The sequence below is a fragment of the Triturus cristatus genome, chromosome 5_1 (genome assembly GCF_964204655.1).
Source record: "Triturus cristatus chromosome 5_1, aTriCri1.1, whole genome shotgun sequence".
NCBI lineage: Eukaryota > Metazoa > Chordata > Amphibia > Caudata > Salamandridae > Triturus > Triturus cristatus.
This window is the reverse complement of record NC_140587.1, coordinates 251209-267105: the sequence shown is the minus strand read 5'-3', so window position 1 is coordinate 267105 and position 15897 is coordinate 251209. Positions and strand designations below refer to the sequence as shown.

The 15897-nt window shown below is 45.5% G+C and overlaps 1 protein-coding gene across 1 annotated transcript in view; it reads left to right on the top strand.

Moving 5' to 3' along the window:
- Positions 1 to 13335, top strand: part of LOC146829904 (CD5 antigen-like) — a 501695-nt gene extending 488360 nt beyond the window's left edge. Inside the window, exon 5 of the mRNA XM_085604182.1 lies at positions 10633 to 13335. Coding sequence (XP_085460308.1) covers positions 10633 to 11165 — 533 coding nt within the window. The 3' untranslated portion in view covers positions 11166 to 13335. The remainder of the gene's footprint in view (positions 1 to 10632) is intronic.
- Positions 13336 to 15897: the final 2562 nt, after the last annotated feature.

Here is a 15897-nt window from a genome sequence, read left to right as displayed (position 1 = left end):
CAAGCTCAATTGACAATTGATTCTTCTCAATATCTAACTTCTTACTCTCAAGGTCCTTCTGAACTACCAATTTAGCCATCTCCAAACTATGCCTCCTATCTCTCTCCCTGTCCTCCAGCTTCTGGGGTCAGGATACACTAGTACCTGGATTGGAGGATGTTCTATCTCCACCCTCCTCTACTGCATTATCCTGCTGCCCCCAGCGTTCTCTTCCTCTTTCACAGTAGACTCTCTTGCTTCCCACCAGGCCTCCAGCGCCTTCTGGTACTCCTCCTTCCTAGAGAGACCTATCACGGGGACTTACAAAATGACTTCAGTTGTCTGGCAGTATAGGTATCTAGTCTTTCCTCCTCCAAGGTGAGATCCTCCGAAGCATTGGATGTTGGCCTTCCTCTACTAGAAGTACTCATGGCTGCCATCAAAAATTCACTACTAAGACAACCAACCAAACAGGCACCCCTCTTCCTAAGTCAGGGCAAGTGGGCTACCCCATCGACAACCCCTGCTCAACCCTGTGGTAACGTAGCACGAGCAGCTAAGCCTATCTCAGAGGCAGTGTGTCAAGCGTTTATGATCACGCACAACAAGGCAGTAATAACACCACAAAAGGACACAATCCAGGTAGGTATAGAAAAATAATATCTTTATCCAACAGTCTAACTCAAAACTCTCCAAACATTTCAACAACTGTAAGTCACTGCAACCCATAGGGACTCAAAAAGACAACAACATATTCACCAAGGTGTGACACTAACTGAGTTCAGGGCCGGCGCCTACGCGACCCGCGGCCACCAGATACCTGTTGCTGAAAGGGAGCACAGAATGCAGCTTCTCAAAGAAGTGGAGATGGTGACAGGCGGACTCCCAGCGACCACAAGACTCAGCTGCGGAGGTCCGTGAGTGCACCCACAATGATTCAGGCACTCGGGGACAGGCGGGCGCTCAGCGGCAGCAGCACGCAGCTGCGTCTGTCCGTGCTGGTCGGGGCACTGACTCTCATCGTGTAGTTCCATGGTGGGCTCATAGCGGCAGCAGCTCTCTCTTAGCTATGGCGGCCCAAGAGACGATAGCGACAATCCTCAACAAGGGGGGACAGGGTGCGGGCGCACAGTGGCAGCAGCTCTCTCTTAGCTGCGGTGGCCCACGGGACAAATCTCGATGATGCAAAGTTGCCACAGGTGCAGGCGCTCAGCTGCAACAGCTCTCTCTTAGCTGCGGCGGCCCACGGGACAGATCACGATGTTGCAAAGTTGAAATAGGGTGCGGGCACTCAGCGGAAGCAGCTCTCTCTTAGCTGCGGCGGCCCACAGGAGGATCACAATGAGGCAAAGGGGCAAAGGGTGCGGGCACTCAACGGCGGCAGCTCTCTCCTAGCCGCAGCGGCCCACACGACGAACCACAAGGATGCAGAAGTTGACAAGGGAGTGGGCACGCAGCGGCAGCAGCTCTCTCTTTGGTGCAGCGGCCCACACAGAAGATTACAGCGATGCCCAGTGGCCACGGGTGCGGCCACTCAGGGGCGGCAGCTCTCTCTTAGCTGCAGTGGCCCACAAGACGAGCCACAAGGATGCAGAAGTTTACAAGGGTGCGGGCACACAGCGGCAGCAGCTCTCTCTTAGCTGCGGCGGCCCACACAGCAGATCACGGTCTCGACCAAGCTGGCACAACGGTGGCCGCTCAGCGGCTACAGCTCTCTCTGAGCTGCAGCGTCCCATCCAAGTTCAGGGGAAGGCTCGAAGGTGCAGATTCTGGTGGGCTCTCAGCGACGGCAGCTCTCTCTTAGCTGCAGCATCCAACACAGACTTAGCAACAGTTTCAAAGGTTCGGATTTAGGCGAGCTCTCAGCGGCGGCAGCTCTCTCTTAGCTGCAGCGGCCTACACGGGGTTAGCAAGAGTTGCCAAGGTTCAGACCCAGGCGGGCTCTCAGCGGTGGCAGCTCTCTCTTAGCTGCAGCGGCCCACACAGGGTTAGCAAGGATTTCAACAATGTCCAGTCTGTGATCCTCACAGTAGAACTAGAGGCTGCGGATTATTCAACGGAGGCCTCACTTGTAAATAGGATTCCTTGCACAGGAATTTCGGCGTCTGACGGGGTGAAGTCTAATGTCCCTGAGACTTCTGCAGGAGGTGGTCTCAATTTTAGGCCCTCGGGTAGTTTTTTTGGCAAGCTTGGTGAAAGTTTCAAAGTCCTTTCCTCTGTTCGCTCGGACAGAGTTTCCTCTTGACATGCAGCAGGAACACACCCGGACAAAGTTCCAGCGCAGCATTTTATACCTAAAAAGTCTTTGTTCTCTAAGGTCGCAAATCACTTGAGTCCAGTCAGAACCAGTTCGGTGGGGTCGGGGAGCACTTGGTTTATGAGGCAACATCCTGCCCTTTCGGAATGAGGGGGTCTGCTATCAGAAACCCAGTGGGAGGTGGAGCCATCATTCACCTTGCCAGGCACGGCCCTGCTCGGATCAAAGAGTCACACCTCCCCATGCTCTGAATGGATCACTGACAAAATATCGAGAAGGAGAATATCGACCTGCCAAAATATCGAGGAAAAAATATAGAATGCCAAAATATCGAATCCCTATCTACAAAGAGGTAAGTACAAAAATATAGAATCCAAAATATCGTTGTAAAAAATATAGTTGGTCAAAATATCGAATTTTTTAAATGTCTTAAAAATAATGTAAAATTAATGAAATAATACATAGAATTAACTAAAACATACTTAAAAATACTTAATTAACTTTACAATTAATAAATAATTAATGTAAGTAAAAAAAAAATGTAATACATATATATTAACGTAATAAAAATTAAAAATATTCAATTTTTTTTGCGTAGGATAGCGGGCGGGTAAAATTTGCTATTACCACTCCAGTAAGTGCAATAATAGGGAAAACGTTGGATAACGGGAGGGTAAAAACTACTATTCCCACTCCAGAGAGTGCAATAATAGGGAAAGCATTGGATAGCGTAGGGGTAAAAATTAGTATTCCCACTCCAGAGAGTGCAGCAGTAGGGAAAGCGTTGGATAGGGGGAGGGTAAAATTTACTATTTCCACTCCAGTGAGTGCAACAGTAGGGAAAGCGTTGGATAGCGTGAGGGTAAAATTTACTATTCCCACTCCAGTGAGTGCAACAGTAGGGAAAGCGTTGGATAGCATAGGGGTAAAAATTACTATTCCCACTCCAAAGAGTGCAACAGTAGGGAAAGTGTTGGATAGCGTAGGGGTAAAAATTACTTTTCCCACTTCAGTGAGTGCAATAGTAGGGAAAGCGTTGGATAGCGTAGGGGTAAAAATTACTTTTCCCACTCCAGTGAGTGCAATAGTAGGGAAAATAATAATTAAATATTTTATTAAAAATAAATTAATTATTAATACCCAAAAAAATGATTAAAATAAATTACCAATCACACAATATTTAATAAATAATTAATTATAAATACCAATTTTTTTTTATGAATTACCTATTAATAATTAATTAGCAACCAATTAATTTTCAATACCAAAAATTAATAAATACTAATACCAATTAATAATTAGTTAATAATAAATTAATTATCAATATACAAAAATGATTTCAATAATTAATTATTTACAATTAAATTACTTCCCACCATATTCCCCTATAAAACCACAACCCGATACAAATAATAAATTAATACAATTAACATAATTATCAATTAAACCATTAATACAAATTAATTACCAATTAATACAAATTATTTACCAATTAATAATTAATCAACAACCAATTAATTTTCAATACCAATTAATAATTACTTAATAACAATTAAATTACTTCCCACCCTATTCCCCTATAAACGCACAACCCGCTACAGAAGTAAAACGCAAAATTAAATTACAAATAATTAATAATTCCTAAAAATTATTATTTAATGTACTATAATTAAATTACTTCCCACCCTAATCCCTAAACCCACAACCCGCTACGGGAATTAAATTACACAAAAATTAAATAACATAAAATTCATTACTTTAAAAATATTCAAACATACATTCCAAAATTATTACATACTTTTAACACATATACTAACACTTAAAACACTATAAAAAAATTCGATATTTTTAACAACTATATTATGACTGTCGATATTACTTACTTCTATATTATGTAAATCGATATTTCTTACCTGATTTTCGATATTCTTCACCACTATATTTTGGCAATTCGATATTCTGTCCATTCTATATTAAAAACTCGATATTCTGTCGAGTCGATATTTTTTTTTCGATATTATGACTGTTTACCGCTCTGAATACCGATCTCTCTCTCATTTATATACAGGGAGCATTCACGCTGTGGCACTGATTAGCAGTGGCACGGCACCCAGAGCACCTAAATACAGCCAACATAAAAGATAGGAAGGGTAGAGGGGAGGGAGACCCACGCCACTGATGCCAGGTCTAATATATGGGTCATGGCAATTGTAACTATTATGAATCTGTGACATTGTCCATCCTCTTAGTGCTCCCCTTTGTCCCCCCTCTGCTCTCAATTTCTCTGCCCCTCCACTCCTTTCCCCACCTTCTTTATCCTCTTCCCCCATCATGCTTGCGGCAGGTGTACCTTGTGTTCTGCGTTTACGTCTTTCCCCCACAGCTGGAGGATCCAGACCTAGATCTCCATTGAACACTGAACATCACTCTCCTGTTGACGAGGCCTGATCGAAAGTTTGTTCACACTAGAGGAATTGGAGTAATTTTGGTAATTCTCTTTTGATTTGAGGCACAAATCCTACAGCAGGCAGACAGGTACAACAAACGTAGAGAGCGTAAAGGTTGCGGCTGTTCTTCTCCTGTTGCATTAGATGATATCGTCATCCTCCGACCCATTTTGTACACAACGGTGCGTTTTGTTGTAAGAAAATAGTGCTGGATGCTGGATTGTTAGACCTGACAGCCCTAGGGTGGTCTCCCCCCAACCTTTTTCCTTGCCTCTCTTCATTTTTCTCACTTTGGTTTTGCTGGTATTAGGACTCTGTGCAATTCACCCCTCCTAACTAGTGCTAAAGGGTTTGTCCTCTCGCCCCTAAACATGGTAATATTGGTTCATCCCCAAATATTATATTTGATTTACCTGTGCGTCCCTAGTAAAGCGGTACACCCTGTACCCATAGTAGTGGGCCTGCGGCACCCATTGTGCCACCCACTTAAAGTAGCCCTTTAGCCATGCCTTGGGCCTGCCACCGCAGAGCCTGTGGGTAAAAAATACTTTCATTCGATTTCTTTAAAATCATAAAAGGGTGGAACGAACCATCTTGGTGCGTACATAAAGCATCAAACAATTGTTCTGGTTTACAAATTGCAATAAACTCATTTGCATAAGTGGTAAAATAGTGTTAAGATTATTTCTGTGTAAAATCCGGCCCTGTTAGGGAAGCAAACTTCAAGATGAGTTCATTAAAACTGTACACTGGCATCCGTATTTCTCCGGGATACAATAAAGTGCTCGTGCTGAGGGGGTGTGGACTGCAGAGTTTAAAACAGATCAACGAGACGATTTTGTATAGTCAAGTTCAGTTCATATTTTATTCTTGTCTAATTCTTTTGCCGCTAGGTTCAAAACCTTTATTGCCTCGCAAGACAATTGGAGAGTCGAGACTCCAGGCATTTTATGACGGCCTCTCTGAAGGTCCTTATTTGTACTCTCTTCAGTGTTGGCCCTAAGAGAGTTTTCCCAGTGTTTAGCAACGCAGAACAAATGCATGATATGTGGAGTAGTGACTCATCGCTGTGACCACAAAGACGGCATTCCTTTGTCGACCAAGTCCGTTTCCATTTTGGGGTGAGATCTTTCGAGGGGAAGGACCCCAGTCTCAGCAGGGTCAGATTCCGCTTATATTGTTCTGGGAAGTGTTCTGACAAATACGGTTGAGGTTTCAGCGATTTGTGAGATGGCAGCACCGCCCACGCGTGTATTTTGTGGATTAACAAGGCTCTGACTGTTAACAGCAATTTTTGCTTGATGGCTTTGTTAGCTGTTTGTTTAGACTCGGAGTAGGACGTTATTGTGAGCCAAGTAACCTCTAGCTTTAGTGCGGAAAGGGGTTGCTTTAAAACTCGGAATACTGACTCACTCAGCCTGGATTGTTTTTCGACCTCCTTCCAGCTGTGGTGGGCTAAAGTGTTTTCCTCTGCTGCTGTCATCCTCCAATAGTATTTGACGAGGGCTCCTTGTCTTGCTGGGATCTGTCTTTTTTAATCCAGTCGTATCTGGGCTTGAGGAATGTGGCGTGGAATTGAGAACAATTTCTTGAGGACACTAGATTGTGCTGTGTTTAAGACTGTCGAGTCCTTAGGGGCAGATTTACAAGAAAGTGACGCATCTGTAGAGATGCGTCACTTTCCCTGCGCCACCATGCAAAACCCTTGCGTCACCATGGATACGCCGTATTTACAATACGGCGCACCATGGCGCAAGGATTGACAGATGCATCAGAAATTCTGACGCATCTGTTGACGGAAAAGGCACGCATTGCTGGTGTTGTGTCGCAAGCACGGCGCAACTCCAGCAATGCGTGTTGCGGCCTGTTCCCAATACACTGCATCACTCCTTACGCCTGCTTGAAGCAGGCGTAAGGTTTTGACGCAGTAGCATCCTAAAAGTCACGCAGTGAAATCTTGTAGATTTCACTGCGTCACTGTTACGAGGCCTTCCTACGTGGGAACGCCCACCCTGCATACATTATACCTGATGCAGGTATAATGTCACGCAGGGCTTTACAACGTGACGCATCTCCATAGATGCATCACGTTGTAAATGGGCCGCAACTTTTACGCCGCTGATGCGTCACAAAAGTGATGCAACGACAGCGCAAAAGTGACTCAAGGGGCTTGTAAATCTGCCCCTTAGTGTTTATCATTTCCGATCCCTATGAAATGGATGGCAGGAATTTTGCTGCTATGACATTTAGTGGATGGTTTGTTGAACAACTGCTGAGTTTTTTCTGCAGGATTTTAAATGCAAATAGCAGTTGTTTGGTTTTTACTTGCCCGAGGACCAGATGTTGCTTGAAATTGAGCTGGCAATCTAGATGTGCCCCCAAATAGAGAGTTGTTTAACATACAGGTGAATTTAGGACATATTTTATGGGCTCTGGGAAAGCACATGACCTTCGATTTTTGGAGGTTGATTACTAATTGAGCTGAGGTGGTATATTCTGCAAATTGGCTAATGAACAGCTGCAAGCCTCGAGGCGTTTGCGAGAGTAGGACAATGTCGTCTGCGTATTGGAGACGTACTTTTGGGACGTTGCCCAATTTTGGAAGGTCTCCTGGTGATGAACGAAGGTTGTTCTCTAAGTCGGCTGCGTAGATGTTGAATAAACAGGGAGCCAGAAAGCACACCTGTTTTAAGCTGTTGATGTTTGAAATGTTATTAGTTAGACTTCGCCCGTCCACCTTTTTTATTTGGACCCATGTTTGTGAGTAAAGATTAGTGATTGCCTCTAATAATTTTGTAGGAACTCCCCAAGATTTCATTTTCGCCCCTAGCTTGGATCTGGGCACTTTATCGAAGGCTACTTTGAGGCCTACAAAGCAGGCATAGAGGATGTTTGATTTGGCGATGGCTTGATTGGCCAGGAGGGTGACTGCCGATATGTTCGTTAAAGTGCCGATCCCTGCCCTAAATCCTGTTAGTGTTTTCGGAATCAGGTTTGTGCTGCTGACCCAATCCTCAAGGTCTGCCCACAAGCTTGATGCGTAGATGTTTGCCTCAACGTCAATGAGCGCAATCAGTCTGTAATTGGATGGGTCGGAATGCGCCCCTGATTTGTATATGGTTTGTAGGATGCTTCCTCGCCAGGAATCAGGAATGATACAAGACTTTAGGATGTGTGTAAACAGAGAAGTTAGGTGGCCATCCCGAAGGGATGGATCTTTTGTAAATAATGCGTTTGTCAGGCCATTTGCCCCCAGCGCCCCGTCCGGTCTCAGATGTTTTATGGTGTTCAGTACCTGCTTTTGTGTAATCTGTAGGTGGTGTTCCGTTGATTCAAACCTTGTTGTTTCCCAAGCTTCTGGATGTAGTTTGTCCGCTGTTTGGTTTTTTGGGTGGTAGAGTGGATTTTTATGTAGCGATTTGCAGATTTTAGCATCTGTTTTCTGGATGGTTCCGGGTTTTCGGGCCTTAGGACTTGTTGTCTAACTGGTGCCCATCCCAATCGCTTTTAAAGGTTTGGTGATAGTTCCCACGCCTGGGAGTGAGGTCGTATTGTATGTGACTTCAATGTAACTTCTCCATATATGTTCTATTATGTCTGAATTGAAATGTCGGTTTTTGCCATTTAATAAGAAGATGATGTTTGCCCAAAACAGTTTGGAGTTTCTTTGCTTGCCGGCGTGGAGTAATTTCATCCAGTATTAATCGTTATATGTTTGCTTTGCCGCCTTTGTTTCTTTTCATTTTTGCTATAAATGTAAGGGTCTGTTGTGTCGGTTCTGATCCCGGGGTTCGCAGTGATCTTAGGTACTTGTTTAGGTGGGTTTTTTGTCCTTCGGTTGTGTGTGTACCAGGCTGCCCTGACAGTTCTGGGGGCTTTATGGCTGTTTTTAACAACTCCCAGGCCTCTATACACTGTGGCTCTGCTTCTGTTGATGCCAAAAACGAGAAACATGCCCCCACGATGTTATCTATGTTGTATTTGAAGTTTCTGCCACTTCAAAGGCACTGCTGGGTATAAGTACTGGACCTCTGAAACCGCCACTTCTGTACACTTCTGGATCTGTGAAGACTCTGCCAAGAAAAAGAACTGCTGTACTGCTGAAGAACTGCCAGTCTGCTGAACTGTTGTTCTGCTGAACTCCTTCTATGTTGTGTTGCCCTTCAGCCTGCAATCATCTTGCCGTGTTGGGGGGACTGGAACTGCATCACTTGAACCCAGAGTAACTCCAAGGGCTAGTTGGCTGGCCTCCTGATCTGACGTCTCAAGGACATAAAAGTCTTCCAACCACCCCACCTCTACACCTGAACTCTGCCATCTGTGAGCCTACCCTGCCAAGTGGAGCCACCCTAGTCCTGGACTCTTGGACGTGGGCCTCAGGTGTTTGCTCCAGCTGAACAGGCGCATTCCTTGCTGAACCAAAGCATCGCTGAGTTGTGGGGATCGGATCTGATGCATCCCCGCCACTGCATGGATAGGAACCCACACAGCGCCTCTACTGCATGGATTGGACCTGACGCACTGCACAAGCCTCTTCCCGCTGCAGGGTCTTCACATTCCCATCAACGGCAGCCTTGATGACAATGATAAATCACTGTATTGGAGCGTTCCCTCTCACCAGAGCTGACACATTGCCTTGATTGCTCCACATATCCTTGACACTGGTCTTTGCCTTGCAAGCCCCACTGACAGGGTACTCAACGCATTTTTCAACTTAAATCCACACAACGTTCCGCAACCTAGGATTAAGGTATTTTTGTTCAGTGGACCAAACTGGGACCCTGTATCCAGTCTGCGCTCCATTGTGGTCGTCCTGAACTTTTGACTTTGTTCTGGTCCGACATGACCAGATATCTTATTTTAGCGCTTTACTCTTCTTGCACTATTTTTACTTAAAACCTTTCAAAATTAATATTTCAAGTCGTTTTGAACTTCTTTAATTTATTAAAGTCAGAACAATTTTTCTAACTTGTGTGGTATCTTTTTGTGTGGTGCTTTCACTGTTTTACTGTTTAAAGTGTTGCACAAATACTTTACACTCTGGCTCTAAGTTAAGCCTGATTGAGGTGTGCCAAGCTACCAGACGGTGAGCACAGTTAATTTAGGCTTTGCCCGACACTTAACCTGACTAGGCGTGTGGTTTCTGTTTGATTAAGGTTCATACTACAGTCAACCAACAACCCAATTTCTAATAACCCCCCCCATAATTACATGAAATGTCCTGTAATTACATCTAATTAGGCTAGAGGCAATTACACGAGTTACACCCAACCCTACTGTTGACCCTGTTAATTCAAATGTTGTACATCATGGATTTCTTGATATTTTTACATATATTTGTCTGTCAGTCCAATATGTAATGCTTAATGCTTTTTTGCTTGTTTCTTTTAACTTTTAATAAATAGATGTTGTTATCGAGACTGTGCAATGGATGAGTGTTTATGAGCCCTATAAACAAAATAAATACATTTTTAGTGATGTAGTTGATAAAACACAGAAGTGGAGTCTTCATGAAGGTCGCCTTCGGAGACCAAGCTAAGATTGGTCCATTCAACAAGCCTCTTAAAGCAGCAATGAGGGATGGTCCTCATCTAGAACAAACACCATGTCACTTCCAGAGAGATTTATTTACACTGAGGTAGATGCCACAAAGAGTGGTTTGAGTGGGGAGGAAAGTTCTGGCTGTATCAAAATTCCCACCCAGTCTCTTGGTGAATGGGTGAAGCTAGAAGAGAGGGAGCCCCCTCTAAAGGACCTACACAGTGGTCTTCAGCACATGTGCATCTCGAAGTTCAAAAGTCTTCCCTTCTCTCCTGGTGGGAGTATTACAGTTAGTGAAGTCTCCAGTTTATGTATCTGCAGTGTTTATGCATTTGTGTCTACTTGTCTGCTGGTGGTGCTTGTAAAGTTCAAATTCAAGACCGTTTAACCCCCTTCTTCTCTTTCTAGAGTCTCTCTCCTTTGATCCAGACACAGCACACTCTTCCCTCGGCATCTCTGCAGATAGAAAGAGTGTCACGCTCCTTAACAAGCCGAAAAAAGTTACTATCAATGATAAGAGGTTTCTACATTCCCAATGTGTCCTGACATCACAGAGCTTCACGTCAGGACATCACTACTGGGAGGTAACCCTGCCTCCAAGAATACCCAGAGGGCCCTTTTTTAAATTCTCCATGGCTTTCGGAATCGCTCTCTCGTCTGCTATACAAAAGCCCTTTCGTGACATATGGTCCTCTGGTAATGATATCTGGTACTTTGCACATTATGGGACTCGTTGGAATGTGAATCCAAGTCCACCACTAACAGAGAAAGAAAGGAAGGCAATAAGAAAGTTTGGGCTTTACCTGGACTATGAGGAGGGGCTCCTGTCATTTTATGATGCTGAGACTCAGCAGCACCTCTACACATACACCATCACCTTCACTGAGAAAGTGTTTCCTTGTGTGTGTATTTACAGAAAATCAACTATAACACTGAATTAGCAATTAGGAGATAGGCTTGTAGAAATATGCCTAATACAGCTGATAATAATTTGGCAATATTACAGGGATGGTGATGCAATACATTTTAAAGGAGCTGCTTCAGTAGCAAGTAGAAATATAAACATGTTTGTTGCATCCCTACACCTCCCTCCTATTCTCTCGGCTTCCCTCCTATTCTCTTAGCCTCTGTCTGGCTCGCTTTTACTCTCCTAGCTTTCTGTCTGACTCTCTTTGACTCCCTCTGACTCTCTTTGAATCCCTCTGACTCTCTTTGAATCCCTCTGACTCTCTTTGAATCTCTCTGGCTCTCTGTGACTCTCCTTGCGTCCCTCTGACTCTCTGTGACTCCTTTTGACTCCATCTGACTCTATTTGACTCTCCTTGCCTCCCTTTGACTCTGCCTGACTCTCCTTGCCTCCCTCCGACTCTCTGTGACTCCCTTTGCCTCCATCTGACTCTGTCTGACTCTCCTTGCCTCCTCTGGCTCTCTTTGACTATCCAAGCCTTCCTTCCCCCCTTCAGAGTTTCTTTACCTTCCTGAGTCTCTTTTCCTCCCTTTGCCTCCTTCTGACTCTTTTTTAATCCATTTTACTCTCGCTGACTCTCCTTGACTTCCTTTGCCTCATTTGACTCTCTTTGCCTCTCCGTGCCCCCTCTGATTCTGTTTGCATCCCTTTCCCTCCTTCTGAGTATCTTTGCTTCCCTGACTCTGTTTGACTCTCCTTGCCTTCCTCTGACTCTGTTTGACTCTCCTTGTCTCCCTCTGCCTCTCTTTGACTCCTATTACCTCCTCTGGCTCTCTTTGACTCTCCTAGCCTTCCTTCCCCTCCTTCTGAGTTTATTTACCTTTCTGACTCTCTTTTCCTCCCTTTGCCTCCCTCTGGCTCTCTTTGACTTGCCTTGCCTCCCACTGCCTCCCTCTGACTCTCCTTGCCTCTCTCTGACTTGCATTGACTCCTTTTGCCTCATGTGACTCTTTGACTCTCTTTTCCTCCCTGAGCCCCCTGCCTCTGTTTGCATCCCTTTCCCTCCTTCTGAGTATCTTTGCTTCCCTCACTCCGTTTGACTCTCCTTGTGTTCCTCTGCCTCTCTTTGACTCCTATTTCATCCCCTGGCTCGCTTTAACTCTCCTAGCCTTTCTTCCCCTCCTTCTGAGTTTCTTTACCTTCCTGACTCTCTTTTCCTCCCTTTGCCTCCCTCTAGCTCTTTTTCACTCTCCTTGCCTCCTTCTGACTTTTTTTACTCCCTCTTGCTGTCTATGACTCTCCTTAGCTCTCTCTGGCTCTTTTTGACTCGCTTTGCCTCCGCTGACTCTCTTTGAATCTCCTAGCCTTCCTTTCCCTCCTCATGAGGTTGTTTTCCTCCCTGACTCTCTTTTCCACCCTTTGCATCCTCTGGCTCTCTTTGACTCTCCTTGCCACCTTCTGACTCTCTTTGAATCTCCCTGGCTCTCTCTGACTTTCCATGCATCCCTCTGACTCACTGTGAAACCCTTTGCCTCCCTCAGGCTCTTTTCGACTCTCCTTGCCTCCCTCTGGCTCTCTTTGACTCACCTAGCCTCCCATTGTGTCCCTCTGTCTCCATCTGACTGTCCTTGCCTCTCTCTGCCTCTCTTTGAGTACCATTGCCTTCTCTGACTCTGTTTGACTCTCTTTGACTCTCCTTGTTGGTTGTTATGGATTGACAATAGCTGGATTGAAAGCAATGAGGAAAGTATGTCTAGTTGTAGCAAGTCCTTATGTTGTGCTTAAGGCTTGTGTATCTTTGGGGTGGTCTATAGTGCAGACATTGGCTGCAGAGTGTTCTACACAGAACAAGCAACGCATCAGGAGGTGTGCTAGCTTTCAGAATAGGTAAAGGCTAAAGACACAAATATAATTAAGTGTGTTTATAAGTGTTTGGGGATGTCACTTGAGGATAAGTGCAATATAGGTGATAAGTGACCCCCTGTTGTATGTAAGGAGGACCTTGTAAGTCTGTGTGGATTTCTGTTAGAAAATAGTAGAACAAGGCCGAAGGCTGACTTCCTTTATCATGTTAGCTCTGCGGAAACTCCCTCTGTCCTTATGTGTGGTAATGGATTTATTGTGTTCCTTCTATTTCTTCCACACAACCACATGTTAAATCCACGGTCTCCATCCCACTAATAAAAAGGATCTGAATGCAGAAATGAATGTGGAATTTGTGTTCTTTAAACAGTTGCAATGAATAAACACTTCATTAGAAACAAATAATGAATGGGCATTTAGAGGAAATTAAGTTAATAAAAACCGGTCTCTAATTGTGTCTACTCTCTACCTATGTGCTCAGTGACCTGCGTTTCTGTGTCTTTCAGTCCTAGCAGAAGGCACTGTGATGTGTTACTGTAGACAGGCTATGCCATTTTCCTATTACAGGTGGCTGGTGGTGTCAGAAGTACAGTGTAATACCAATATTACAGAGCAGACTTTCAGTAGGTGGTGCAAGCTACCAGAACTTATACAAACAGACAGATAACAAGCTGAAGTTAGATTGGTGGTGGAATAGAAATGGGTCAAACAAAGATCTTCCCCATATGAAAGGGAGAATTATTTCAGAGCTGGGCCCTTAGGAGGAGATGGCCACCCTACTTGCTGTGGAGATCCAGATTCATGAGAGGGCTCGGTCTGAAAGGAAAGGAAAGGTTTCTCAGCTAGGTGAGCAGAGTAGTGGTGTGGAGGGCCTTGCAGAGAGTATCCTGAAGGTGATACCTGCTGGCAGGGAGAGCTAGTAATGGCAGGTGAGGGTGATTGTTAGGAGAATGGATTTAGAGTGGTCCATGCTCCATTAATCCTCATAGATGGCAGCACACTCAGTCACCTCTGAGGTACTCGATGGTCTGTGTAGTCAATGCCTGGATGTCAGTGCACAACATATAGCAATCAATTAATCAGGGATTTGTGAAGCGCGCTAATCACCCGTGAGCGTCTCAAGGCACTGGGGGGAAGCGTGCAGCTCCAAATCAGCCAAAGAGCCAGGTCTTGAGGCTCTTCCTGACGGTGTGCAGAGTGGGGGAACGCCTGATGTTCAGCGGGAGTTTGTTCCAGGTTATTGCCATAATGTAGGAGTAGTCTCTTCCACCTGTTCCAGCTCTGGGGATGCATGGGGTTTCGGCGAGGGTGAGGTCGGCGGTGCGGAGGTTTCTCTTGGGTGTGTGGAAGGAGCCTCTTTCGTTGAGGTATTGGGGTCCAGTGTTGTGGATGGTTTTGCAGGCATGAGTTAGTAGCTTGAAGGTTAATCTCTTCTCAACGGGGAGCCAGTGGAGGTCTCGTAGGTGCTGGGTGATGTGTTCATGTTGTGGGATGCCGAGGACGAGCCTGGCAGCGGAGTTCTGGGTGGTCTGGAGATTCCGGAGCAGGGATTTGTTCATTCCAGCATAGAGGGTGGTTCCTTAGTCCTGTCTGCTGGCTATGAGTTTGTGGATGACAGTCTTTCTGGATTCTGGGGCGATCCACTCGAAGGTCTTGCGAAGGATGCATAGTTTGTTGAAGCACATGGAGGAGACAACGTTGATCTGTCGAGTATGATGCAGAGGTTCCAGGCGTGGTCCGTGGGGGTGGGGGGTTTGCCGAGGGCAGTGGGCCACCAAATGTTGTCCATGCTGTGGGGGTGGATCCGAGGATGAGGACTTCTGTCTTCTCTGAGTTGAGCTTCAGACAGTTGCTGCTCATCCAGGATGCAACGTCTTTCATTCCTTCCTGGAAGTTGAGTCTGGTGGTGTCGGGTTGCCTCGTGAGAGGATGAGCTGGGTGTGATTGGCATAGGATACTATGCTGAGTTCATTCCATCTGACGATGGCGGCGAGGGGGGCCATGTAGATGTTGAAGAGAGTGGGGCTGAGTGACGATCCTTGGGGTACTCCGCAGTTGATCTATGTGGGTCCGGAGAGTAAAGGCAGGAGTCTGACTCTTTGGGTTCAGCCGAAGGGGAAAGAGCAGATCTAGTCGACAGCAGTTACCTGTATGCCACGGTTGTTCAGTCTGGCGATGAGTGTGCAGTGGGAGACAGTGTTGAAGGCCTCAGAGAGGTCCTTTAAGATGAGAGCCGCTGTGTGGCCCTGGTCGAGGAGAGTGCGCATGTCGTCTGTGGCAGCGAGGATGGGGTTCTCGATGCTGTAGTTGCTGCAGAATACAGATTGGGATGAGTCAAGGCTTGAGATTGCTTCAATGAAGTTCGTAAGCTGGATGTTGACGATCTTCTCAGGGACTTTATCCACGAAGGGGAGGAGAGAGATGGGTCTGTAGTTGTTGAGGTCCGTAAGGCCTGCGGAGGGCTTCTTGAGGAGGGACATTTCCAGTCACCAGGGAACATATAAGATGGTAATTGATGGGTTGAAGAATGCAAATGAGTCAGTGTTTCTACAGGAAAGGTTCTGTCCAGGGAAGTGCTGCCTCTACAGTAGCATAAACCTGGGGAAGATATTCATCATGAGGCAATGCCCACAGTGAGCAGGAGAACGCTTATGCAGGTTACATCCCCCCAGTCCATTCCTCCCTAAAACAAGTGTGTTGTACCCGCCAGCAGTGTGAAAGACATTACGTCACTCTTATAATGACTATATGAATCCATAGTCCACAATAGTTAGAGTGAGTGTAATCTCTGTGGGAAGGCCCCCACTGCTCTGGTGTGTGTTTAAATATGTGTATCACAGTCATAGACTGTAACCTTTAACAAAGCAGAGCTGGTGCACATATAACAGATAAAAACCAAACAG